Source organism: Stegastes partitus, unplaced genomic scaffold, assembly GCF_000690725.1.
Source record: "Stegastes partitus isolate 25-593 unplaced genomic scaffold, Stegastes_partitus-1.0.2 Scaffold62, whole genome shotgun sequence".
NCBI lineage: Eukaryota > Metazoa > Chordata > Actinopteri > Pomacentridae > Stegastes > Stegastes partitus.
Window position 1 is genome coordinate 680,628 of NW_007577793.1, and position 27,851 is coordinate 708,478.

The following is a 27,851-nucleotide window of genomic DNA, read 5'->3' on the forward strand; positions in this document are numbered from 1 at the left end:
GACAACTTTACCATCTTGACGTGCGTTAACAGCCACACGCACGCACACGCTCGACACGCAGGATATTCCCGCCCCAGCAGCAGCGCTAAAAAGGCTACGTCACATCCTGGTCGTGGCTAGCATCGAACTAGTCCGTAGCTTTTCTATTAACACCACAAGAAACTTTCTGTTTTGTTGACAGCAATGTTGTTGGGGTGGTAGATTACCTGATAAAGTCAGGTCCACTCTGTTAAACTTGTGTATGTTTATATAGCGAGTATTAAGGACTTTTAACTTGGACTACAACTACCGACGTTCTAGTCGGCAGGTTATGTTGCTACATCCGGGTTATGCGTGCTTAAGTTCCCCGCCTTTTGAGTAGTATATTTGGACGTCGCCTTCAGAGTAATACCTCTGACGTCTTTTTTAAATTTGACGCTCTGTAACGGATTTACCAGAGACTTTTCCAGAGCATGTAGCTAACTGTTCACGAAATCGGCTATTTGATTAACTATCGAGCAGCCATGTTGCTCCCGTCCGACGTCGCTCGGCTTGTTTTAGGTAAGTCTCGTCGGAGGTAGCAAAGCTTTAGCGTTAGCCGACAACTGAAACTGAAAAGTAAACAGGGCGGCTCAATGCTCTAAGGTGTTAACTAGAGGTCAACTAGCTAGCTCCGTGGGGTCACAGTTAGTTTGCTGTTGAGCTAAATAGTCGTGCTGCTGGGTTTTTGTGACTATAAGGTTATTAATGTCTTTCTCCAGGTTACCTCCAAGAAGAGGGACTGTCGACTACAAGCCAAGCTTTTATTCACGAGAGCCCCAATCTGAAAGAGTATGCCGAGCACACTATAGGAGATGGGACTATTCCTGCTTGTGTCTTTGTAAGTGTGTCTTTATCTCTGATTAGCCGCCACACAAACAATTCAATGAATATCATGCACATGGAGGTATTGGCTGACTACATGTCTGATTCATTGTCCGTCCCTGCTCACACAGTCTGTCTTTGGAAAAGGCCTTACAACCATTTTAAATGAGTATATGGCTGCTGTAACAAAGGGTAAGATTACCTGCCATTATCCCCGTGACCTAATTAACAATCATAATGTGTTACTGTTAATGTTTCTTGGCTGTGTTGCTGACTCAGTTTTTTGTATTCAACAGAATCTTCTCGTGAGGTTCCTGCCATGATGACCTCGTTGTGGAAAAAATTGGATTTTACACTCAACCAAATTAAGTAATGAGCTTCAAGCTTCATAATTCAAATCAGTAAAGCTATTTTAAAATGGCAAAATCATAAACCTTGGATTTTATGCTTCTTTTTTTCACCTTACTGATGTGGTTTTATTATCATTCTGCTTCTGTCCTCAGGTCATTGCAGAATTCCCCAGCTATATCAGCAAATCAACGATGTAAGTATGATATTAGGTTGTCCATTTTAATTTAATAGTCTGTTGTTTAACCTCTAAAATTCTTGTGCTTGCGGTTATTGAGTATATAGCAGTGTCTCCCATAAATTTTTCTCATTGTCCACACGAGTAGATTTAACTGAGACATTGACATGTCTGACATTTTAGGCTTATACTTTCTGAAAGTTTGGAAATGCAGTTGAAGATGTCGCGTAGCTGTAGAATCTATTTAGATAATGCACTTATGTGCAGATGCATATGGAAACCTAATCTAACTGCTTGAAAAATGGCTTCTCTAATCATAAGCATCATGTGTTTATCAGTTGGACTTACTATTTGAACTGCTAGTGTCAGCTCAGAAACCCCAGTCAACCCAAATATGTTTCAATAAGTGGCTTTTTTTTGTTGTTGTTGTTTTTCTACAACAAATGTGGACATTGTCAGCATCATTGCTTACAGTAATCAAATAATGGTTCAAGGTACACCACTGAGTTTGTATGTAGGCCTTTTATGTACCAACCTCTGTCCATTGCAGTACGTTCACGCGTTGGAGTGGCAAATATGGCTCGACAGCGGACGCTGACCGTGACCTCTGCTGATGGTGTCATCTGCTCGTCAGTTTCTGAAACAAGCGCCATCGTCAGCCCTGCTCACACCTCACACAGCATGCTTGGCCACTCCACTCCAGGGTGTTACACTGCCCCGCACAACAGACCAGCTTCTGGCAGTGGCACACCGCAGCAAATTCACGATGGCAGCCGATTAGTAAATACACCCCGTGAGTATCATAAGTATCATTTCATATACAGCATATATTTATTTTTAATGTAGCCTTGATTGAGGTTGAGTTGTTTTTTTATATTTTAATTATTTTTTTGTCCTCCTCCCAGTCATTGTTTCAGTATCACATTAATTTTACTGTGCTGATGTGACATTGATGGTTTAATCTAATGTAGCATGTTAAATGTAGAGCTACTGTCTTTGAACAAAGGTCTGATTTTATGTGCATATATGAAACACTTGAGCAGCTAATCATTTATTTTTATGATGGCTCAGCTTCCTGTTGAAGCTTTTTTTTATTTCTTCTGAGGCTCCTGAAAGCTCTTTTACCTCATTACGTGTTAACATGCATGTAAGTTGGAAATCAGAAGTATGAGCTTTTGAATAATGGATGTTGTAATATGTGCATTACAGGGGATTCACCAGTACAGATTATCGTTTCAGAGAATCGGTTAAATCCAGGACCAATGTCTCCTGGTCGACGGAAATGGTAAGAATGTCTGTTATTGTGATATTACAGTTGTTGTTGATAGTACATTGTTGGGAGAGTACTGAAGACAAACTCTGTCTAATTAACCTACAGTGGCTGGAAAATGTACTTTCTCAGTACACAAATAAAGCCCAGAACTGGATGTTATTTACAACGACTTGATTCCTTTGTGTGCTAGTGTCCTGGAATGGGTGTTTTCACAGCAGACAGTTTGACAAATGATTGCAGGAAAGCCACAGGTGTTGTTGATGTGTGATGTAATTCGTAATAATTATAGTGCTTTTCCATTTAAGTGAATCAGTCGACCATAATCTGTAATGAAAGGACTGTTGTACTGGTTTACTGAAATGGAAAAGCGTCATTACTAGCAGCACATGAAATTTTCTTTCTAGGACAAATCACAGATTTTAATTGTGTGGTGTTTTAGTGCGAGGTTGCACTTTGTTGTACGCATATTGTTTTGCTTATGCCTTGTATACGTTGCTGCTCTATAATCTTTTCTGCTGCCCTCAGGGACAACCCCAGGAAGAGAAGTGGCGCTCTGAGCGCGTCCAGTGGTTCCGGCAGAACTGCCATGACTGTTACTAACATCAATTCAGAACCCCAACCTGAAGAGGTTGTCGATGAGAACTTTCCAGTAAGTATGTCAGTGTAGTTGGATTCTCTTCACCCTGATAATGGTTTTAAACAGAATGGTCAGAAAGTTACAGTTGAATTACCTATAGATTTACTGCTTCATAGACGAGGGACGTTTGGTGTTTCAGACTCAGAGCAGCAATGCTTTTTAACAACAAAGTTTTCGAGACGTTAGTATGTTTTTGTGCTGATTTAGGTTTGTTGTGTACGGTCAACATCCCTGGGACTGGAATCCACACTTTTAATGGAATCTAATATTTATTTTTATCTAGCAAATTCAGGGGTGTAAAAGATAATGCAACTTTATTGTGTCAGACAGTTCATGCTCTCTAATTTAAAAATTAATCTCACAAAACATCTCAATTTTCACAGCAACTAGTAATACAAAATGCTCGTGACAAGATATTGGGGGACAGATCATTACAAGAAAAGCTTGCTGAAAACATAAACAAAATCCTTGCCAAGTGAGTTGAAATCGTCTTTTGCCTATATAAATGTATACAGTTGTTGTAATGAATTATGTATTATGAAGACTTTTTAAATGTGGCTAACATTTCCTTCTGTTTCTTTTCTAACATCAGTGAGCCAGTGCCTCAAACATCAAAGGCCTCCTCAAGTACAGTGGAGGCAGACCAGTCCATAGATGAAATTCTCGGATTACAGGTACTAAATATCAATCCATCCATTATCTATACACCACTTTATCCTCACTAGGGTCACAGGGGGGTCTGGAGCCTATCTCAGCTGACTTAGGGTGAAGGCAGGGGACACCCTGGACAGGTCGCCAGTTTATTGCAGGGCTACACTTAGAGACAGACAACCAAGCACACTCACATTCACACCTACGGACAATTTAGAATCGATGCTAAAAATATACATGCTAATATTAGAGGAGTGTAATTATGTTTTTGTTTTGTTTTGTTTTTTTAAATTTTTTTCTAAAAATATTCTTTAAAGTTTTCCAATCAAGCTTTGCTTATTTTTATTGTAATGGTGTTAATTTATTTCCTGACATATTGTTTATTACAGGGGGAAATCCATATGAGTGATGATGCCATCCATGACATTTTGGAGCAAACAGAGTCTGACCCAGCTTTTCAGGCCCTGTTTGACCTCTTCGATTACCGTAACTATAACCTATTCTGCTTTTAGTGTTGGTTTTTTTGTGTGTATTATTCTGTTAAGTACTAAATCCCAATTGTGCATGGCAGTATTATTAACAAGTCCCTTTATATTTGCAGACAAAAACAAATTTACTGATGGAGAAACAGAGGATGGAGATTTTAGCAGTAGTCCAGAAGAGAATGACACTGCTGGACCATCATCTGCAGTCAGACCCCTCCAGGGTGATGATCCAGGTATTCTCACAATCTTAAAGTAGGCTCTCGTAAAAGGACAGCAAGAACATCTCACACAGGTCAACACAGGGTTGCTTTAGGAAAAAAACATCATGTTTATGTAAAACACTGTGAATACAGTCAGACGTATAATTTGTAGTGCCGGTGCAAAGTCTGAGGAAAGGGGACAAGGGTGTAAGGCTTGAGCTACTAGACTTCCTCTGTTTGACATGTTCAGCCAATTTGGAAATCAAAAGTATTTATCATTCTGAGTGGCAACACTGGAACTGAAGTGAACTCAGGTAATAACTAAACTTCATCGAGAAGAGGGAGATGTGATATTTAAACGTGGATAACTACCCACATTTATAGTGTTGGACATACTGCTTATAGTGTTGCTCACAAGATAGAAATAGTTGTATCAAGAATGGAAAAAAGAGAGCACTAGCTTGATGCCTTTGTTGTTATATACCTATTGAAGACAAACCCGCCTAAAGAACGGGGATAGGGTTAAAATAATCATTAAGCCTTGTACTGTTTTGTTTGCAGATGCTGGAAATAGAGATGCAAATGCTTTGGATACAGCACCAGTGACACTGAAGATGAGAGCTGGACAAGAGCGTAAAACAAGAAAGTCTACTGCTCCCACTTTGTTAAAGAAAACCATTATTGGCCCCAGTGGCAGAGCATCTAGAATTGAAAACAGTTCAGCCAGATTGTTGGTGAGTCGGGTGGATCCCCAAAGTGTCTCATCTACTGCAGTGAACTCGAGCAGAAAAGAAAAAGCCGCACTCTCCAGTAACAGTGCTGATGTAACACCAATGGATATTGATGCACCACTGAGTACACCTCCCCTTCCTCTAGACAGTTTGGCCAGTCAGGAGCCTGCAACAACAGACAGTACCTCCATCACACCTGCCCTCAGTGAATTACCCACAGTTCTCTCATCAAGAGACTCTGTTGCATTTGCTGTGCCTGAAGATACACTGGCCTCAAATATGGACAAAAAACAAGAGCATAAACGAACACAAGGATCTAAAGAGAAACCTGCTGCAGCCCCTTCTACAGCTGTGCCTGTGTTTTTGTCTCCTGTACAAAATCAGTTGAACAACACTACTAACCTACCTCATACATCAGTTTCAAACAGTGAAGGAGAAACTCTGCTGGTGTCAACTGTCTCAGTAGCACCGGAATCTGACTCTGCAACATCTGCTGCTGCAGTTACTGCAGTTACAACTGCGTCGCTATCATCATCGGCTTCTACCTCAGCAACGTTTACAACTACATCTGCCTCACCTGCATCCTCCTCCTGTACACCCGATCCTTCCACCACCTACCCCAGCACCCCAACCAAGGCTGCAGCAGACTCCAGCAATATAATGTCTTTGAAGATCATCATAAGTGATAACCAAGAGGAGGATTCATCCAGTGAAGCAGCCTTGAATCAGGCAATTGCCAGCATTTCCAGGCCCAAGATACCTACCATCTACCTTTCTTCTCCAGCTAAGTCCCCTGCAGTCCTTGGCACTCCAAAGGCCAACTTGGATGAGGCAGCGCTAGCAGTTAGTGGCTTACAAAGATCTGAGGCACATGCTAGTCCTCTAAGCAGTAAGGCTGGAGCAGTAGTTTCATCTCCGTTAGCTGGGGCATCACAGGCTCAGCAGAGCTATATAATTCAGCTACCCCTGGACACCACTAACCCTGCTGTTCCAGGAGCCACTACAAACTATTTCCTTGTGACTGAACCCCAAACTACCGATGTTCAAACCAGACAGATGCTACTGCCTGTTGGTGTCTCAAAGGGACAGTCTTTGCCTACCAACCAATATGGAGTGACCACACCAACTCTCTCCTCAGGCTTCTCCACCGGTAAGACACAAAAGACCGATTTTAATATGCAAATTCTCTAGCTGGTTGTAATTTTTGCCCATTAGGGAATTCAGGCTTGACAGACAACAGACAGTGTTGGCTTTCTCACATTTATGAACCGATTATAATATGGGGGCCTGTTGCTGTGACGCAATGCGCTGCCAGGTTGTCTACATCAATGTGTAGGTAACAGTGCGAGATACATGAAAATGTTAAAGCTTCTGAGTAAAGTTACTCTGACAGATAATTCTCAAAACACTGCTGAGCATAATTCACTTTCGTTTTTGTTTTTTGGTCCTTCCCTGAACTAACATGCACAGTTAAGGACAGTGGTAATGAAGATTTTTAAATGTAGTCATTTTCATTGTAAAATAAAATACATAATACATTTTAAAAAGCTTATTTAAATTACAGAAAGGATAAAAGGAGAATGCATCCTACTACAATAAAACAGTTGCAGTTTCTCATGTAATATGGCAAATTTTAATAGCATATGCAGCATTTTGGCAACAGATTGTTTCTTAACAGTTTTTACAATCATGTGTAGTCCATTCTAGAGCTCCACACATCACATGTTATGAGTTGTCCTTGGTGCAGAACAGATTGACATGTTTTGTTCATCTTTGTTGGTCCTTACTTACTGTCTGTCAAGCCTATTACTATGACCTTTACATGGTGGTATTATTGGGGGGGCAAAAACAGAAACAATCTATGCTCTTTATGTGCAGGATCAGCACTCATCTTACCATCACCTGTCAAGCCCATGATGCTCCCCATTTCTGTTGTGGGGCAGAATACTCTGGGGAAGGTCCAGATGGTGTCCAATCAGGTAATGTAGCTTTGTTGTAAGTTTTTACCATTTTCACTAGAATAACAGGGTGATCCAGGGCTTTCTGCTGATACTTTGGTCCATGAAAAGGTATCTTGAGATTGAATGGGTGGATTTCCATAAATGTTACTAAGCCTCATTTTTTTTTGACAAATCTAAGATCAAATTGGCACTTTAGTACAAAAGATGTCCAAGGTTATGGCAGCATTCAAAAAGTCCTACAAACAATTTAACTGAATGTTGTCTCCTGATCACACTTAGATTTAGTGTTAACGTCTCTAAGGCAAAGATGTCAACATGCACACAAGCCCTCTTACACTTAGCTTAGAAATTTGCCAAAAATTCTAAAACACATACGGTACTTATACTTTCACAGGGATAAATATACGTTTTTTTTTTTGTTTGTTTTTTGTTTTTTAAATATGCCAATATATTTTCCTCTTTAAAACTAGCATCACATTTATAGTCTCACTATTTGAAAAACTTCACAAATTGTAAAATTGACTTTATAATTATGTATCGCATGCTACAGTTAACTTTTCTGCCACAAGAGGCCCCCATAAACTAGAATTTCAGCATGGTCCTCAGCAATAACTTATGCATTGTTATGCTTACAGCTTATTGCAACCCCAAACCGTGGACCAGTAAATACGACAGAAACTAGTAAGGCCAACTCTCCATCAGTGGCAACCAAACAGTCAGCGACTGCTGGTAAGTTGCAGTTTAACTCAGACAGGGCCTCCTGCTTGCTCAAGGTATATATCGATTAAAAATGACATTTTATTCTCTTACTTAATGTTTGCAATGAACTTTCTCAGTGTTTGTCTGCGTAATGTTTTTATTGCCTGTATTGCTTCTCTGACCTTATTTCTCTGAATTCCAGGAACTGAGAAAAATCTGGTTGGTATTGTGGTTCAGCCTGTGGTGGCTGATAACACAGGCCAACAGGATGCAGCAAAGGGTCCCAGTCATAGAAGAATTTTATGTTTTGACTCTTCTCAAGAGGTTCAGCCACAAACTGCTAAAACAACACCCACATTTGTAGCTCCAAATGCATCTACATCACAATCTGTCCAGCAGGCTGTAAAAGATAAAACACTGCCAGTCACTCGGACAAAACCTACCATCTTGGGTGGCAACAAACCCAAGAGGAGGATAGAGCCTATCAGATGCACAGCAGAACCCAAGACTGGACTTAGTTTAGTGAAGGAGTCTAATCCTTTACAACAGCAAGAGAAAGATTCTGTTAAAAAGAACTCTCGCAAGCAGGAGCATGCGATCCATAGCAAGAAGACCCGAAGTGCAAGCACCAACCGTGTTGATGTTTCGCAGCCTGAGGCAGAATCAAGAAGAAGGTCAAAATCTATTGACAGGAAACACAATTGTGATACACGTAATGATGAACCAAAAGCGAAGGATTCTCATACCTCTAGGTCATCGTCTTCTGATTCTGCACAGAAATCAGGAATTAGAAAGGACAAAGAGGAGAGCGGCAGGAAAGAACCTGCAGAGAAGGTTCCTTTGAAATCACGTGAAGGACGTACAGAGAAGAGGACTCCCTCTCAGGAGATACCAAATGTCACAGCTAACAAGGAGAATGAAATAAAGGGTAGCACAAAAGAACAGTCAACGCCTTTATCCGCAACATCAAGAGACTTCAGCCCTCCAGCTGTCCCTCAGGTGGCATCTAATATCCAGTCCAAGGCTGCAAAAGCACCATCAAAGACCATCTCTCTGGCCAAGCAAGCGGCTGAGATGCTGCAGGACATGCAAGGGCACAACTCTCCTTCCACCCCAGTTAAAAAAGTTGGACCGGGCAGTACTGACGTTAGTCTTCCTGGGACTGGCCATAACCAGGAGCCTCCTGCTGATTGTCCCAGGACACCATCCCGACAGAAGAAGGGTAAAGATGGGGAGGGGACTCCCAAGCATTTATTGCTTCCCAACACCCCAGATGTACCCAGCTGCAGCCCTGCCAGTGAAACTGGCAGTGAAAACAGCATTAACATGGCTGCTCACACCCTCATGATTCTGTCACGTGCTGCCATCGCCAGGACAGGAACTCCACTAAAAGACAGTTTACGTCAGGAGGGAGTTGAAGAAAAGTCCCCCACAAGCTCAAAGAACTCAAAGAAACGCAAACAGTCTTCTCCCACAGCCAGCCCCCCTGCAAAGAAGGAATCAAAAAGATCTCCCAGCAAAAAGAAGGACCGGGTGAGTACAACACAAGTATAGGCCTGTGTTTAAAATATATTAATATGTATTAGAATTGTCTCTTTTATTTGCCATGCAAAACTTAAGGTTCAGGATATATCTGGTTTCAAATACAGCCAGATGTTTGGAATAATGGTTTGCTCTATACATTTTCAGGAAATAGTGGGAAAATAACACGGTTTCATTTGAAGATGAATGCTTATACATTTTCTGTTGATAGACTAATTGTTTCAGCCTAACAAGCTAAGTGTGGAATTTCCTAGAGTGGCCACAGTACAGAGGATAAAACCTTTTGAAGTCATGCAGGTTAGGTGCAGTGGAAACAGTTGCTTGTATGAGTGAATATCTGCTTGTGCTAGTCCTGTTAGAGACTGGCATATGGTCCAGGGTGCCCTCTGTGGCCCTGAACAGGATAAGCAGTTTAAAGAGTGGATGGATGGATGGATGGATGGATTTAGGCAGCACCACAGCCTTTTTCCTCATGTCACCATCAGGACAATATATTTTTGCCTAACTCATGAAGAACTAATGATAGCAGAGCTGTATCTCTTTATGCTGCATTCATTCAACACTTGTATTTTGTTGTGTGTAATGAGTGTCACAGCCACACAAGACTACAAATGTAGTTCTACTCTTGTTGATAAGCAATTGGGATTTTTTTTTTTTTCAAACGAACCTCCATTCTGTATCACTACTGTTTTTCAATGATAATGACATGAAAGTAGATCTGCCTGTTAAGAAGAAGTTGAATGATTTTTTGTGATCTAACTGGCTTTTGTGTTTTAACTTTTATTCCAGGAAAGGAAGAAACTTATAGATTGTTTTCCTCATGACTTGGACGTGGACAAGTTCCTGTCTTCGCTTCACTATGATGAATAAAACTGGGCACACCAACAGGAAAGGACTATCGAATCACTAGCTTCTTAGGTTACTATACAGGAATAGAACAAGCCATCTGCTAAACCAGTGCCTGTGGTTTCTTTTAGTAACCTTGCCTGAGACCTTATAAGCCGCAGTGTCTCCTGCAGCCAGTGTAGAACTTTAATTTCACTTAGTATTTTCAATTGAAGGTGATCTGGAGTAAGATACTGTAAAATACAGCCACAGAAATAAGGCAACCATGGCACTTTTAATTTAATTTTCTTTTGTTCACTCATCACTCTCACTTCTGTTTCATCATCACTGTTTTGTTCTACGGCAAACTATTTTGTTTTTGGGCACTTTCGCATGATGGGTGCATTTTTTGACTCAAAGCTTTTCCTTGGTCAATATTTGACTCTCTTTTGTTGCTCCAAATAACACTGACTTATATACGTACTGACAAAAGTACAAGCACATGCAACTACACTGACATTTTGACATGTCATTACCAGCAGTTTTAATTACTCCGAATGAAGATCTCTTGTTGTTTTTATCTTTTTGCGTTAATCAAAATTGGGGTAATTTTAAAACTAAAAAAAGTAATGTGAATTCAAATTTTGGTAGCACATACAGGTTAGTTTTATTTTCATCTCTTTTTTTTTCTTTTTTTTTTTTGAATCAGATGCATTGTTGCAACTATTCATATTTGTATACTCAGGCTTCATTTGGTATTGTAATAAAACAAAGAAGCAGTCGAGTGTTTTTCCTCCGTGTGAACACACAAATTGAGTGTACATTTCAAGCTGTGATTACTGAACCCCAGAGGCTTCACTTAACAATTTTTGAATGTTGATGCAAAGGTCCATGTTGTATGAGGAGTGGGATATCATTTATGGGAACATCTGTGGCCAGTAGGGCTTATATTTCACGTGTAGCTCAATATAGCTTTGGTATCTGTATGTCTGAATAAAATGATGTCCTATATACACAGTCTACTGCATTGTCCTTGAAGAGCTCAAAAAGACGTGAGAAATCATTGAAGTATGTATTTCACAATTGGAAAAGTCCCGATCTCTAATTTTCCTAAAGGCAGAGAGTGGCTAAGCAACAGAGCAATGTGGGGTTTTTTTGTTTTTTTAAATCAACCGCATGACTCAAGCTGAAAATGACCCTTTTGACCTTTCAATGCTAATATATTCCATGAATGTAAGGCGCAAAATTCCCATAAAGAGGCAACAATCGGTCAAAGTTATACTCAAAATAATACAGTATTTCAGTTCTAAGGTGTAAGTGTCACGTTTTGTTGGCAAATCTGGCAACCACCGATTGGACCATAAAACACAACTCACGGAAGCTACGTCTTCACATCGATTTCTCAATAAAAGTATTTCATTTATGAGCTGAAGGTTATAAAAAGAATCCAAAGGCAACATATAGCTAAAGTTACACCACACCTCACTTCCAAAATTATCCAAATTATTATACAAGCATTTAAAGTTAATAACAAACTCGTTTAAAGAGAATTGTTCGTGGCTGAACGGCAGCGCAGGTTTTACGTTGACACGTCCGGCGTTTGGTTCCGGGTGAAGAGGACAGCGAAGAGGTACGACGACTGTCATATAATTTAACAAACATCGCTCTCTTTCACTTCTGTACAGCGTTTCCTTCCTTATTACTATAACAGAACAACGGAAACAAAGTCTTGCACACATTTGTCTATAAGTAAGGTGACTCGTTAATGATTTTAAAACCTTTATCTTGATGTAGAGACTCCCTAGTTTAGCCGTCAGTGTGTTGGCTAACCGGTTAGCATGTGGAGGGTTTTCATGTACACGCATTTGGCAGCATATCTTGTTACAGACTGACCTACAGGAAAACTGTTGCTTCGTCTAACTAAATACATTACTGTCATAAGGATCTCGGTAATAAAAACCGCCTTCACTTCGTCGCTTTGTGTGATATTTTTCTCTGTAATCCCCCTGATGGATGTTAATGTTAGCTAGCCGGCGTTGTTGACGAAACGCTCGCACTCACATATTTTATTGCTTAAGAACCGCAGATAAGGATTTCACCACTGGACATTCTCCCACACAGTGTCTCTGCCACATTGTCTTGTTTAGTAGAAATCAGGGAAACCGTGAGGACTCTGCTGAAGGAGAAACGCCAACTTGTCATCCTCTCTGTTGTCTCAGACTGCCTGACCTGCCAAACGGAGATTGACATGGCAGCCAATGGAGCAAGCTGTGAACAGCCTCAGAAACGCACAGGAGCTAAAGACAAACAGAATGGGAAGTCCGCAGGTTAGTTTGAGTACAGCGGACTATAGAAAACGTAGTACTTATCTCTGGAAGTATGCCTGGAAAGTTGACATTGTGTAAACTGTGATGACAGAACAATGAGCACCACTTCATGGCGTGCACAGGCCATAAACATGTTCCATCTGGGTCACTTTCAGTTTGCATGGGTGCAAAGTAGCAACTTGTCTCATAGCAGAAGCACAGAACCAGTAGCAGACTTGTGAATGTCATATTCATCATGTATTTAGAAACACCTGTTCAACAGGATACAGTAATTGATGTATTACCAAGTAATACTGAATGTGACAGTGACTGTACTTCTTTTTGTCCACCAGACGCGTCAGTAAGAGACAGGCGTGAGAAGGATAAGGAGGAGCGTCTGTCTCTGGTGTTATGGAGGAGGCCTGTCACCACTCTGCACTACTTTCTTCTGGAAACCCTCATTAAGCTAAAGGAGTTGACCTTTAAGTAAGACGTTAAACAGGTTTTTCTTATGTGCCTTTCTTCTTAACTATCTAGTCTTTTGAGGATATTTGTGCTCGATGAACTTAGTGACTTTTGTCCCTTTTTTTTTTTTTCTTCTTGTGACTGAATTGCTCAACAGTTGCTAAAGCAGACATCCCCTTTGACCTAAACAGTTACATAAATAGTAACTGCTTTGTCTCTGAGGAGCTAGATTTTCATTTTTTTTTAGGAACCATATTTTACACTCTAGACAGCTCAAATATATTTATATTTGCAGGGCAAAATGCAATAAACTAAAGCCACTATGGGTTTTCTTATGTACTGAGCTGTTGGTTTTTGATGTCCACAAGTTTAACATATAAGAGAAGAAAAAAAAAATTCAGTTGAAAGTTTGGAGCTTGTTTCATGACGGATCATTTTGTTTTCTTGCTTTCTCGTTTAGGCTTTGGCAGCGACGGGGCACAGTGTTCTTATTTTTGGTGTTGTGTTGTCTCTTTTCCATCGCATACTCCACTGAGGGAACACACCAACAAGTAAGGTTTGATTTCATTTGTGTGTTTAGTGGTGTTAATAATCAACACCACTGCTGCATTGCTGAGATGTTTAAAGGTTAATGATAAGTCACTTTTCTACTAGAAGAAAAGTTTGTGTTGAGCGATAATGCATTCTGCATTGTTGTCAAGTAACCCTTGATCATACAGTCAGTTGGCTGAAAGTTCTGTTTACAAATTCACGTGTGCAGCCATCTGTCATGGTTCACTTATAGCACCACCAAGCTTTAGTGCTTTATTGTAGAATTGACACCTTCATAGAATGCACTGATGATGAACTATTAATTGGCCCAATACATTTAGTTAAAATACATGATAATATATGTGTTGGAAATAAATAAAGCAATTTGAAATGTTGAAAAAAGTTACCATAAAATTCATTCTCTTAAACATTGTTATATGATTTAAAACAGATTTTACTTTATTCTTTTTTGACTATACCATGATGACATTTAAGAGAGGGTTTCTTAGTAAAAAAAAATAAATAAATAAAAAAAAACGTTTAATAAATATCAGCATCATGTATTTTTGTTGTCTTAAGCCAACAACATTATTGACATCGCTGTGAGTTTAATGACTTGTTCCTTGTGTTCACCCACATCTGATATGTTTAGATAGTTTAATTTCTTTGCTGTCTTTCGCTGCAGTATGTTCAATACCTGGAGAAAAAGTTTCTATGGTGCGCCTACTGGGTAGGCCTTGGGATTCTTTCCTCAGTAGGCCTTGGGACTGGTCTACACACCTTCCTTCTTTATCTGGTAAGAGAAAACACATGGTATCAAAATGTACATGCAACACATCTTTATATACGTTAACACAAAAGATAGATGCACTTGTAAAGAGTATACATGTTTATTTCCTGTTGGATTAAGGAACTTTTCAACCTGCAGCATGAAACTGATGTCTCACCCCACTGGCAATGAGAGAAATTATACCAACACTGTTGACACATGCTTATGATGTACGCCTCGCCATACCTCCAGTTGTTCTCGTCTTTCACTCTAGCAACCCAATCATTGCTGGTTGACTAAAAACACATTGCTACCGCCACACAAACCAGATTTAAAACCCCAGCATACTGCAAAATATAGAGATTTATATGCTGCAAATTCATCGGCATTGTGTGAACTCATCTGGCAAGTGTTTCTTTGGAACTTTCCTGCACTCCAGCTTTAAATACATAGCAAACAGCTGATTTGTTTTACATGTGAAAATGTAGTATAGCCTTTATAGACATGAAAGAACGTTCCAGGCTGCACTCCATTAAGACAGTACTGCAGTCATTGTAGGCTGCCTGACACACCACTGAAATAGGAGAATGCCTCCTCTCTCTGAGGGCAGTTATATCTTTGATAGTACAACCTTGCATAAGGAAAAAGCAACAATTAATCTGTCTCTGTAACATGTGGAGTTTACCACTATATTGGCTTTCCATAAAATTTATATCAACTTGAGCATATATGATGCTGCTGTAAATGTTTCCCCAGTTGTTTGCACTAATGATTGCAATGAAAAAAATAACATGGAATGTCTTTCAGCAACGGAGTCATTCAGCTGTCTCCACACAGACAATCGTGGACATTAAATCCATGCAGACTTCCCATCAAACCAGTTATTTCAGATCCTCGTCTTCCTCATGTTTTTGACATGACCGTACCCACTTCATCGTTTCTGCATTTCTGCCATAACTTCAGTCAGCCAGCCCACATGCAGCCCATATCTCAACTGTCACAAGGCTACAAAATGCTAATGGGTTTAAAGAGAAACTGATAACCATCATTATCTGGCTGACTGTACTCGGCATGGGTCAGGATGTGGTGTGTATCTACAAAGTGCAGGCTGTGTCAGACGTAAATGACACTACAAGCGTCTATCTTAAAGCTATACCTGCATACCTGACATGAACAAATACCTTTACCTATTCCTGTAGTAGCCAGAGGATGGCATCATAGTCCATACTCAGTCAGAACTCCTCATCTTCTTCAAACTTTTGTCACCCGTCTGTCCAAGGCTCTCAAAGAGTGAAGTCTGATTTTCCCCTGACAGGCAGTCGCTGAATGACTATATGACTGAGTCACCAAAATATGTGTCATTTGTCTTGGTTGTGGTCAAAAAGGAGAATTTAGCAAAATGAAAGAGAGGAAGAAATTCTCCACCATAGTCCTCTTTAGGCTGATGATGTGGCTTCTGTTCTGTAGAACTTCTGCAGATGTGGGCTAGCTTAGTCAGCCATTTCCATTATAATGAAATAATGGGAAAAGATGTAACTGTGACTTTCCTGTTTTTCAGAAATAACGTGCACTCCCTTTATTAATCACAGCTCAACCATGTGTTTGTTTGAGCAATTTCACTGTGCAACAATAATACCTTAGTGCTGTTCATCATAGTATGTATTGTGTGGGTCCACGTATTTGTGTGCACAGTTGTGTATCTTAATACTAAGAAAGTGTGACCTCATTTCGTCTCCCCTTTCTGTGTGAGGGAGGTTTCTTGCTATGATTAGACACTGTCATCTCCCACAGATGGAACAACCTGGCATCAGTTAAAATGGTTTTACTCATTACAATTACCAGCCTTTATTGTATAATTATTTGATTGCCTGCCAATGGCTCTTTTGATAGAGACTTTCTGTTCTCTCATCTTAGCATTTCACACTTGGAATGTACTACAGGTCTTATCACAAATATTGTGTTTAGACAAGAAAATACAATCAATGTTTTAATATTTTTTTGTCTTTTGCTACTCATTACAGTAGAATGTTTCTTTTGCTTGGAATGGCACGCTCTGCAGCACCTCATCCTCAATCCCCCCTCAATCCATGCTTTACTTTACTCCCATCCAGTCACATATACATGCCACTCAGAGGGACAAAGCTTAACAGAAGTTTTGTCGCCTCTCCTGTAACTATTCCGATCACGCGCTAAACATATGATGACTGTGGATATTAGTCTTTTTGTCTGCATGTATATGGAACAGTTGTATGTATACAGTATGTATATATTTACAGCATATTCTGGAGGCATGCATGACATATGCACTGTGAAAACAAATTAGATGCAGGATATAATTAGTTTTAACAGCATGTTCAAGAGATTGTAGCTGAAGGGCAGTGCTTATGGAGAGGTTGAAAACTGCATACAGCTTCTTCTTTTTTTTTGTTTCTTGGCACAATCTCTCTCTGTTTTACCTCCTGTCATCTGCCCAAAGCAAGAAATCTCTCTCATACCAATCCAGGCATCCTTTATCTTATTTCTCTCTAGTTTATATTCCAGTGTCTCCTTGTTGGAGCTGCTGGTTTTTGCTACCTTTCTTATACTATGACATGAAGACATGTTTCTTGTCCAGAAGGCCTTTTGGTCTGATGTTTAGTCAGAGTGTGGTATTTGAGAAGTGACATACCTCTTTGGTTAAAATGCTGTAGTCCATATAGCAAGAGTTGATACATACAGTGACTAACATACAGAGTTTAACATTGTTGGCCACATGATCTAAGGCTGCTGTTCATAAGGAGGGTATTTCCTGTTTCTTTGTCCACTAAAACGTAGTTGTGCCTTCTGCCTTCTCAGTGGTCATGCCAACCATAGAAACTCCTGGTGTTCATTTTAAAGAAAAACCACAATTCCCACCAGCAGATTTACACTGTGACTTTACCTCAAGCCTCAAGCATTAATAGATAGCCCCATAGAGAGGATGAGATCATTGTGTTCATGGGCGAGGGGATTCACTCACCAGTATGATCTTATGATTCATCATGGTGTTTTGAAGGTCATTGCTGTGTATTTAAGTGTTGGGTTCTAAGTCTTAATGTGTGGTTAAACTAAACATGCTCATATATCATACAGATCCCCAGTTATTTAAAGCCTATTTCCATTTTCATGTACAATTTTGATCCACTACTTTGTCAGTTCAGCCATTTGTTAATTAATCTGAACTACTACCTGCAAGTTCGTCAGGAATTTAGTACAATTCCCAGAAGGTGATTCCTAATTTTAGTAACTTCATTTCACTTTCAGGTCGGTATTGAATGTAATTTAACCCACACATAGTGTTTTTAAAATTAATGGTTGGCTTTCCACAAAGTTTGCTGTGGTTGCTCATGAACCCCTGGAGGATTAATTGTAATATTTTTGGTGACACACAGGAACCACACCCATGATCCAGAGGTCAAAATGTTATTGCAGATTGCTGTAAAAGAAATCTGCTGAGCTCATTCATAAAGCTAAAGTTTGAATATCCTTATAGCTGTTCGTGTTGGATCACACTCCTATCAACCTTCACATATTTAGACATACTACTGGTAAGACTAAAACATGCCAGTATGTTGTTTGTTCCATCCAGCACTTTTGTCTTGTACGAACTTTACGGCTTCAAGAATCCACTAGCAGTACTTTCGACAAAACATTGGTTCTTAAAAGACGTGATTAGTAACATGGTCAGTTTTAATTCTGTTTGCAGATTTGTTAATGAGAAAAGAACTTGTTCATTCACCCTGAATGAGAGTTTTACTCCGTTGACTTCAGTGAACAAAGAGATGCAGTGCAGGCCGACTGTATCTGCTGTCTGTTGACTGTATCGGGACTTTTTTTTCAAAAGTTTGAATCATAGCTTAGCGTCTTCTTTCTTGACAACACTGGACTTGTTGTATCATGAAGAAGAGATGATGACTGGAAAGAGACTGTGTTGTGTAAACTAAAGAAGCCTCTTGTGTGCTCATACTCAGACTGGGGTGTAGAGTTTCTGTGGTGGGGCATTTGCAGTCAACGCAGACTAATTGTGTGCTGTCCATCTCCTGTCAGTGTTGCCTGTAGCTCCTTCAAGGCATAAGGGATTAGCTGTGTTACAGTTACAGGTGGGCCAACTGTTATTGAGGCCAGGTGGCTCTACCTAACCAGACATCTCTGCAATGATAAATGATGACATACCTACCTGTCAGAGAGATTGTGACTAGGCTACTGTTGGTGTGCGTCTCTAACTGTGGCCAAATGAATCACACAAGCTGTGTTTAACCATACAACAACAGGCTCAATTTTAAAGCATTACATCTAATGCAGGTAGGCTGAACATTAGAAAACCCAATTCAGCATTACCACAAATTGCTGCCTCCAAAATTATCACAAAGTTGCATCAACACGTGTATAAAACAGTCTGAACAAAAACTGAACATTGGAGCCTTCATGAAAGTAGGATTTATTTCAGACTGTTTATTAGACTGCTTTAGTTTAAGCTAGGCATCCTAATAAACTGGCTACATTTAAATCTTCTGCATAATGCCCGTTACTGTTGAGAATATTGGAGATTAGACACAAGATTAATAAGAGTAATTACTACATAATACATAGCCAAATCTGACATTGCTCTTTTACCATTGACAATGGAGTGTTTCATGACCAACATTGAACTGTGTATGTTTCAGTGGTTTCTAGTTCATTAAAGTAGCTCATTGTCTCCATCTGTCCAATCGCTCTCTCTCAGGGTCCTCACATAGCATCAGTAACCCTGGCAGCATACGAGTGTGGCTCCACAGACTTCCCAGAGCCTCCCTACCCAGACCAGATTGTCTGTCCCCAGGGTGGAGCCGTGGAAGGCAGCATCTCCCTCCTTTCAATCATGTCAAAGGTCCGCCTGGAGGCCTGCATGTGGGTGAGTAGTAATTTGAATGCTGATACAACAGAGTGATCCACACCGAAAAATGGCAAGAATGTTTTGGCAGTGGCCTTTGGTGGCATTGTGACAGCTGGCAACTTGACCAAGAATCTGGACTCCGGTTTACCATTTCAGCATGTGTTTGTGCCTGCCTGGCAGAAAAAATAAACAGTGGACCTTGTTTATACATGCATCCCACATTAACGTCATATCTCACAAAGTAGATGCATGTATCGGAACTCAAAAAGTTCTTTGTGCCATGTGTCGTCGTCTGTGTGTGGATGTATGAAATCAATATGTATATGAAGCTTTGTAACAATTTTAAGTTGTGTGTTTAGGGTGCAGGCACTGCCATCGGGGAGCTGCCTCCTTATTTCATGGCCAGAGCGGCTCGTCAGTCAGGAGCTGATCCAGATGACGAAGACTATGAGGAGTTTGAGGAGATGCTTGAGCAGGCTGAAGGTGCTCAGGTGAGAGTTGTAAACACTCAAGTTATGAGAGCCATTGGCTTGTCCATTTCTAACGTGAACTCCTTTTTTAGCAGGGCAAATGCATGGGTCCATAAATACAGAGAATATTTGGCATTAAGACTTAAGAGATGATACTTGTATGATTCTGTTGATGGGATTCTAAGAAGGCCAAAATGGTGGCAGCTTTACATTTAAGGTGTATCACTTTTTTCTTGATTAAAGAAAATCTAAAAACAAAAGAGCTAAATACAGAGAATAATTTAAGATTAGTAACCCCTAAATTTGTCACATTTAGTGCGGTCAAATTCAACCCCTTGCCCTCCACAGAAAAAGCACAGCAACCAATGGAATTCTTAAAATATCAAACCTATTTTTGTTCTGGTTATTTTAGCATATTTGTTTACATGTTGCCGATCCACTCAATATGATCTGATCGTATATAATTTAGTCTCATTTTCACAACGCACAACTGACCATGGAGCCACTTGTCCAGTGATTGGTCTTAAAGCAGCATGTGACTTCAGTGAAGCCCCTCCCTCCTACTTCCAGTAAATCTCTCTGTTCGTGGGTGAGTCACCCTGAGCACAACTCCCTCTTTAATCATCCCTCGGGCTTCGCTCTCTCTGCCTCCCTCCTTCCTCCCTCTGTCTTTCTTTTCACCGGCCTCTAATTTGAATGACAGACAGCACTGTCAGGAACTAAGTTCACATGACTGGATCCTGCTGAGATCAGATGCTGAGTCAGCAGAACAGAAATGAGAGAAATTGTCTACATTGTCTCCATCACTTATTCTCACTTCACTGGTTGTCAGCTCAACGGGCCGAGGGGGTCAACTTCACATCACGTCTGGCGTCATGGCTTTGTGTTCAGGGTCTTTACACCTGTGCATTTGTCATATGTTTTGTCAGCAGCACCTTCACTGAACAATCACAAGCACTTTTGTTAAGACTTGATCAACACATGAATGTCACACAAAAATATTGTCAAATTATTTCAACAACAAAAACCTTTGTTATAGTAAAGATTGTCAGGACTAGAAAAAGAGAAAACCCTATTTTAAAATATGTGGAGAGTAAATGTTTAAAGTGATTGTTAATATATTCTAGTAATAATTAGTCAGTATTGGAATACACTGACGAAGGGTACGTTGAAACAAATCTGAAAAAGAAAAAACTCAACAGAGCTTTTCACTTGTATAAGTCTGCATTTCTGCGATATCTACATGAGGGAAAACAAAATTATGAATAAAATATTATGCACAGAAAATTGTGAATAGAAGAATCGACAACAAAAAAACAAGTTGGATCTGAAAATGAAAACTGAGTTTTAATTGTTAAGATTGTAACCAAAATTTATATCGCTTCCAAAATTAACATTGATAAGGTGCCAGTTTTTGAACCGCCTCTTAATCTCCCTCCTGCATCGGCTGTGATCTTCACCATGTAACCACAGTCATTTCACCCCCACAGGGATGAAGATAGACTTAAAAGATCTTCGGCACTTTTGTACCACACAGATTTTATTTGAAATGCCACCAAATTCACAAACCAAAATAAAATCTTTCAGTGCTCCGAAATAGCAGGTATTTTACCACAGTGCTCTTACCAAGGTTCTTGTTCCTTGTAATAACATTTCAGACAGCACCACTGTTAAAAACGGTGTGGTTACAACCACACATTTGCAAAAAGTACAGCACGGTTATTTAAAGAAAAAAAGGGTGATTATGTGTTCAGAGATCTCCATGTGTATGTAAAATTTGTGATGCAGGGGAGTGAAGCAGGGTTTGAAAGCTGTGAGCTGTGAAAGTCACACAGCACCTGAAAATAACTGTACCCAAATACGCACAACCATGTCTGGCAACAGTGATGTATTAAAGACTGCATTTTAATATATATATTTTCTTGCAGGACTTTGTCACAAGAGCAAAACTCGGAGTCCAGCATATGGTGCAGAAAGTGGGATTCTTTGGGATCTTGGCTTGTGCCTCAGTAAGTAGAAATTTTTCAAGGTCTTAGTTTAAACGTTATTTAAGATAAGATAAGATATGCCTTTATTTATCTCGCAGTGGAGAAATTCACATTGTTGTCAGCAGCTTTACACATAGAGATACACAAATACTATACAGAAAAATGTACATATAAATATAAGTATCAGAAAGCCTGGTTCTGTCGGTGGTTTTTTTTCCCCTGCGGGGGTTTTCGGTTCCTTCCCACTGTTGCAGACTGCTTGCGGACTGCTGAAGCTTATAGGGAATCCAAATGTTTTGGATTGTTGGGTGTTTCTGTCTCTGCCTTTGTTAAGCGCTATGAGATGACTTGTTGTTGTAAATATGCACTATACAAATAAAATTGAATTGAAATAGTGCAACAAGTATAAAAGTACACGTAAAAGGAGAATAGTGCAAATGGAATATGAGAATGACATGCCTGATCAAATGTTAGTGTTAAATTTTATACTTTACACTTTACTTAACTGAGTTAGTTGCTTACAGGTTATGTTCATGTCAAGACTAAGGATCTGTAAGATTGTCTGGTGTGCGTGTTTCAGATTCCTAATCCTCTCTTTGACCTGGCTGGCATAACCTGCGGCCACTTCCTGGTTCCTTTCTGGACCTTCTTTGGAGCAACTCTAATTGGGAAAGCCATCATCAAGATGCATATACAGGTCAGTGGCTTCGCCAAAAGCTTTATTATAAGCAGTTAAAGCCGTGCAAATAAACAGTCCACCTCAAATTACAAAAAGTTTTTCCATTTTTGAACATATACGCACATGCCCACATACTTGCGACACCTTTGTTTCGATTATGATTCATCTTTTGTTTCAAGTCATCACAATTCTCTGTCTACGGTGTGATAATGCATGTCAAAAATCCACTTAGAAGAAAAAAGGGTTTCCACTGCTGACTGATACACTTTGAACAATCCCCACAACCTCAGAACGTGTGGGAAAGATCAAGCCAAGTGCTTAGATCATGAGTTGGTGACTATGAGAAACTCCTAATTGCGCACTTCTGGTTAACTCTTTCTGATGATGCTCTGTTCCTTTGGGGATTCCTTATTCTTGGTTTAGCTTTGGGATGCATCCAGACCATATAAACAGGCTCCAGATGAAAGGAGGAAAGCTTTTAGGAAGTCTTTAACAAGAGTTAGAATTTTGCACGAGATCAAAAAAAAGACAAAACTTGTTCATTATGCAGTTTATTGTTGAGTCTGCCACACCAGTGACTAATATAAGCCTAGACTGAGCGGATTTGTCTCTGACTGTGGGTGAGTCGCTGAGTGTCTTAACAAACTATCCATCTTTTGGTAGTACCAGCCAGTGATCTCACTCCTGAGACCTTTCAGACAAAGGGGATGGTGAGGCAGCGGGGGGTAATGGAGGATGTAGAGTGGACATGAGAAGGTAGACCTGGGAGAAGGAAATTGAGCAGACTTTAAAAGGCTGTGGGGGGGGGGAGAGTCTTTGTCCTTTTTTTTTTTTTTTCCATTTCTGTACCTTGAACCTGTTGGACACCACATGTCATATCCTGTCTGATTTTGTCCAGGGGGCCATGTGTCATGCTGTTTTAAAGCTGATCAGTTTCAGAACCGGAGAAGAATATTGCGGTTTTCAGGCCTCCCAACCCCCCGTATCCCTTCGCTTTGGTGCTTTGTAAACCACAAAAAGCCCCTTGCCGCCCAAAATTTTGCTTAGTGCCAGGTTCGAGTTTTTTAATTAGCATGTCTGTGAACAGTGGCACATGTGGCCTCAATTTCTTACAGCTGTTTAACTACAATTAGGAATTAAAATATGTCTTTCTGTCATTTGAGTTTATTCACTCACTCAAGTTAACTATTTGTTCCCTAAACACTAAATTTCTCCTTTTTTGAATGAAGTTACAAACTTTTTGTGCGCTGTTTATCTCTGCATTTAGTTAGTCAGTGGGCTTTCAATCTTAATAATCTCTCATGTTTTCCCACAGAAACTATTTGTCATCATTACCTTCAGCAAGCACATAGTGGAGCAAATGGTGTCACTCATTGGGTAAGTGTTTGTATATTATGTGTGGTGCTGCCATGTACTGTGAGTGTGAGAAAGGCTGCATTCAGGTACTCTGTGGAGTCATTGTCGTTCCTCTGGCTTTGTGGTTGCCAATGCATTTGTAAGCATTTTCAGATGCATTTTTACCACTGATTGTGGTTCTTGTATGAATAAATGCTTTCACGTGCATGCATTGTGCATTTTTCCACACAAAGGTATTTCTTTCCCTTCACATGCAATCCATCTCTGCAGCATTGGTGGTCAGGCGTGTGAGGTCCCATCCAAACATGTTGATCTGACTCACCAAGTTCAGCTTTGACTGAGAGAATTGCCCCAGCGAAGCGGAAAACACAATCATAGACAAAGAAAAAAAAAAATGACTTTGTTTGATTGTTTAACTAATCTCAGATTTAGCTAATTCACAGGAATTAGAAGTAATACACCCATTGACCATATTTAGACCTGAATCCTTTTCTTTCTGATGAAAACAAAATTCAAGGTTCTTTCCCATGATGTTCAGATGGCCTTTAGTGACTCGCAATGATGTGTGCTGATAGTGCTGATACAGGATGTTTCTTCGCCGGTTTCTATGTGTGTATTCATGTAAAGTGAGGGCGATAACAAGAGTGAATGACTCAAAACTAGTTAGGTGTACTTGACATCAGCAATTACCCAGTCCTCATTTGGTGTTTGTTATCTCTCGTGTTTTTGCTTAGTCTAGACAACATGTTTATGTCCTGACCAGAGGCAGAATTGAATTTATGCAGTGGGAAGTCTGTGTCTAAGTGTCTACAGCCTGCAGTATATTTTTCTTTTCACGGTAATGATAAGTCTTACATCAGGTAGAGATTCTCTTGAAACTGCACCACTGCTGACCAAATTCTAAAACTACTGTACCAATGCCTATATATGAAATAAATTAAAATGGAATTCATCATGCCTGGCCCCCAGCTGAGTTAATCCACACTGCCTAATAAGGACATGAGCACGCCCTGATTAGATGTCTTTCCACCCAGAAGGCAGCAATGGTGGTAAAGGTGATGACATCATGCCGACTCACTTCCTGGTTGAAGGGGGCTGACACAGACGCCTATAGAGAGCTAAAGAGAATAAAAGGAGGGCCGATGAGTTGCTGCTTCATTCCTCTCTGCTGCCTACTCCTGCTCAGAGTAACAATTAGAAGAGGTGGCAGCTCCAAGATAGGGCTCATCTGTAGGATGGGGCCTTCAGCAGGATGCTGGCTGGCTGGTGGATCAGTGAGGACCTTTGGTAGTGTTGAGGGAAGGAAGAGACTTCATGAACAGCTTTTTAGAGCCTTATACAGGGACTAAGTGTTGAGGAGCTAAAGCTTCAGTTTTGACCTCATGGATAAGGAAGGGTGCTGTAGGGGTAAGTGACTAAATGTTCCTCCTCTCTTTCTCTTTTTGTGTCTGTTCTGTGCTGCTGTGTGGTGTCAGGTCTGTACCCAAACTAGGACCATCACTCCAGAAGCCCTTCAGTCAGTACCTGGAAGCACAGAGGAACAAGCTGCACCATGCTGGAGGAAGCGCACCAGCGGTAAGAACAATATACTTACATTTTTCCCATGCACCACATTCAGGTGGCAACCTTTCTTATCTCTAAAATGTGAGCTGTAATTATGTATTATAGTATTTAAGAGTAGCAGCTATGTGTCTCCCAGCTTTTTGTCATTCTGGAGACTGGAAATTAAGGAGCCATAAATTTCTCAACTACCTATAATTCAACAACAGTTTAGGCGTGATAAAAAAAAATATCTGCTTTTTTGTTAGCATTGGCCAACTATTACTTGATGTTTACTTGATATTTAGAGTCCAGAAAGTCATACAACAGAACTATTTTGACAGAGATTGTTAATTTAGATGATTATGGGATTGTGTTAAATTTCACAGTTTAAAGTGTAATAGTCAGTGCTCTCTGGTGGGCAAACGATGAACTGAGAAACAATTTCTAAATTAATATCTGAGTCATTTCTGTACCTCAATTTCTTTTGTATTGGCTGACATTCAGTAATATACTTGTAATCAGCTAATAACAACCGGTTTTACCTGTATGCATTCAATCCATCACCTATATTCTGTAAATTAGAAAAGTTAGCCTTTTGGAATATAATTTTTCTTACAATCATGTAGTATCATCATGCGCGTTAATTATCAAATATGTCTTTGTTGTCAAACCTGAAATTTTGTTTAAAAACGCCACTATTGTATGTAGTTTGCTTGTGTAAGAGCCATTAACAGCATCCCCACCCTCACTTTGGGTTTTCCAGGATGAGAACTGGCTGTCGTGGGTGTTTGAGAAGGTGGTGCTGGTCATGGTCTGCTACTTTGTCATTTCCATTGTCAACTCCATGGCCCAGAGCTACGGCAAGCGGCTGCAGCAGCTTCGGCACTCGGAGGAGAAAACCAAGTGATGGCGAAACAAAGCAGTACAAACATCCAAGTGACTGCATTTCTGCTGCTGCTGCTGAGAGCCCTCCACTCAGCCACAGCCACTCACAACTTGACAACAAACCTCACCTTCATCCATTCTCAAAGAGGCCGAACGCTCTAAAAACCAGGCATTATTTGTTGGTGTGTGTGCGCTTCTGAGGATGTATGTACTGTTAACCGTTTCCCTCTTCAGGTTTTGTAGTTCCTTTTCTCATCTCACTCTCTAGATGTGTGTAGTATGATTGGTTCTACTGCTAATCTTAACATGTTACTTTAACGTTAAATTAATCCATTCGTTGACCTCAGAAGTAAAGCAGCGGTTTGGTTGGTAACTGCTGTGTTAGGGCAGTGCCCATCAGATGCTATGCCTTATGCAAGATGGGAAGCTCCGACTTCCCTTGACTTGATTTTTATTTAATTTTGTAACATTTATGTGCGGATGGATCTTGATTTGTTTGTACAGTGTGCTGCCAAGATAACTGCTATGGGTGGTGTTTCTTTTCAGGGTTTAATTGTCCTCATGTTTTTGTCCTGTTAAACAGTAACACCAGTTTGTCTACTTTTGTTTATGGAATTGTCGGTTTAAAACGGTGGAGAAAAAAAAAAAAGCAATATCAACTTAAAACAGTGTGGTATTGATGGTTTGCACATTGTGTAAATATCTTAATATCTTTTTTGACAGTATGCTCAGATGTATTTCTATTCTAATGCTCTGTGTGGACATGAGTCAACTTGAACCAAAACACAAAAGAAAAGGTGATATCATTTGTAAAGTGACATTGTACTCTCAGCTAACTAGTCCCATTTCTATTCTGTACATTTAGGTTGAACGTTGGATCAGATCATATATAAAACATGAAAATCATAGCACTTGTTTCCAAGTCTGAGTGTGTCATTTTTTTTGTAATCTATTTTAAATGTTCATTATGACAAAGCTTTGTTGTAATCGTGTGATGTTTTAGAGCTGTTTTTAAGCATCACAGCAGAGCTAATGCTTCGTTTTCTCTTAGAAATGACCATCTTTAAGGTAAGTGCACAGATCAGCCCTCACTGCTTTTTAGTAATTCTTAGAGGAATTGCATCATGTCCTAAATTTGGCTTTTTGGGTGTTCTTTATTTGAATGTTCGTCATGGTCTGTGCTGATTCAGACGATTCAACTTGACTCAAATATCCTCCCTGTGTTGGAGGAAAGTCCTTCTTCCTTGAAATGTTCTCTGTAGATTCTGGTCACTTCCAGCTCATGGATAATATCTTCTTCGATATTCTCAGTAAGGTATGCCTTGAGACCACTCTCCCACCCCGTCAGCTAGCTTATCAGACTGGTGTTGGCTGTTACGTTTTGGTGGCGACAGCAGTCTGTAAGCTGGCTGAAGCTGTGGGCCTTCAGCATTTTATTTGAGCTTCCAAACTCATGTCGAGCGTACCAAGACTGCACTTTAGTTGATCCATTTGTGGATTCAACAGCCTGTGTTTCGTGACACTGCTTTTATGTCACCTGAGTTCTACTGTGTAAAATTCATGAACAATAAAGTGATGAAAAGTATGATGACCTTG

At 40.0% G+C, this 27,851-nt stretch overlaps 2 protein-coding genes across 4 annotated transcripts; both read left to right on the forward strand.

The window, feature by feature from the left end:
- Positions 1-360: 360 nt before the first annotated feature.
- On the forward strand, positions 361-11,386 carry npat (nuclear protein, ataxia-telangiectasia locus). The gene is made up of 17 exons (XM_008275954.1): positions 361-540; positions 741-859; positions 975-1,035; positions 1,140-1,212; positions 1,347-1,387; positions 1,920-2,162; positions 2,579-2,654; positions 3,168-3,291; positions 3,663-3,754; positions 3,872-3,953; positions 4,320-4,416; positions 4,532-4,648; positions 5,177-6,496; positions 7,225-7,325; positions 7,943-8,036; positions 8,209-9,539; positions 10,338-11,386. The coding sequence occupies exons 1-17, from the start codon at positions 504-506 to the stop codon at positions 10,416-10,418; spliced, it is 4,089 nt and encodes a 1,362-aa protein (XP_008274176.1). The 5' UTR covers positions 361-503; the 3' UTR covers positions 10,419-11,386.
- A 577-nt stretch (positions 11,387-11,963) lies between these two features.
- Positions 11,964-27,840, forward strand: vmp1 (vacuole membrane protein 1). Of its 3 annotated transcripts, none has more exons than XM_008275957.1 (12): positions 11,964-12,003; positions 12,593-12,700; positions 13,033-13,165; positions 13,605-13,695; positions 14,361-14,471; positions 19,186-19,353; positions 19,695-19,826; positions 21,734-21,814; positions 22,374-22,490; positions 23,788-23,849; positions 25,304-25,403; positions 26,134-27,840. In XM_008275957.1, exons 2-12 carry the CDS (start codon positions 12,622-12,624, stop codon positions 26,275-26,277), a joined length of 1,218 nt encoding a protein of 405 aa, XP_008274179.1. In that variant the 5' UTR covers positions 11,964-12,003; positions 12,593-12,621; the 3' UTR covers positions 26,278-27,840. The 3 variants fall into 3 exon arrangements, with proteins under 3 accessions (XP_008274179.1, XP_008274177.1, XP_008274178.1); XM_008275955.1 differs by lacking the exon at positions 11,964-12,003 and adding an exon at positions 12,023-12,122; XM_008275956.1 differs by lacking the exon at positions 11,964-12,003 and having other exon boundaries at positions 12,536-12,700.
- The last annotated feature ends 11 nt before the right edge of the window (positions 27,841-27,851 follow it).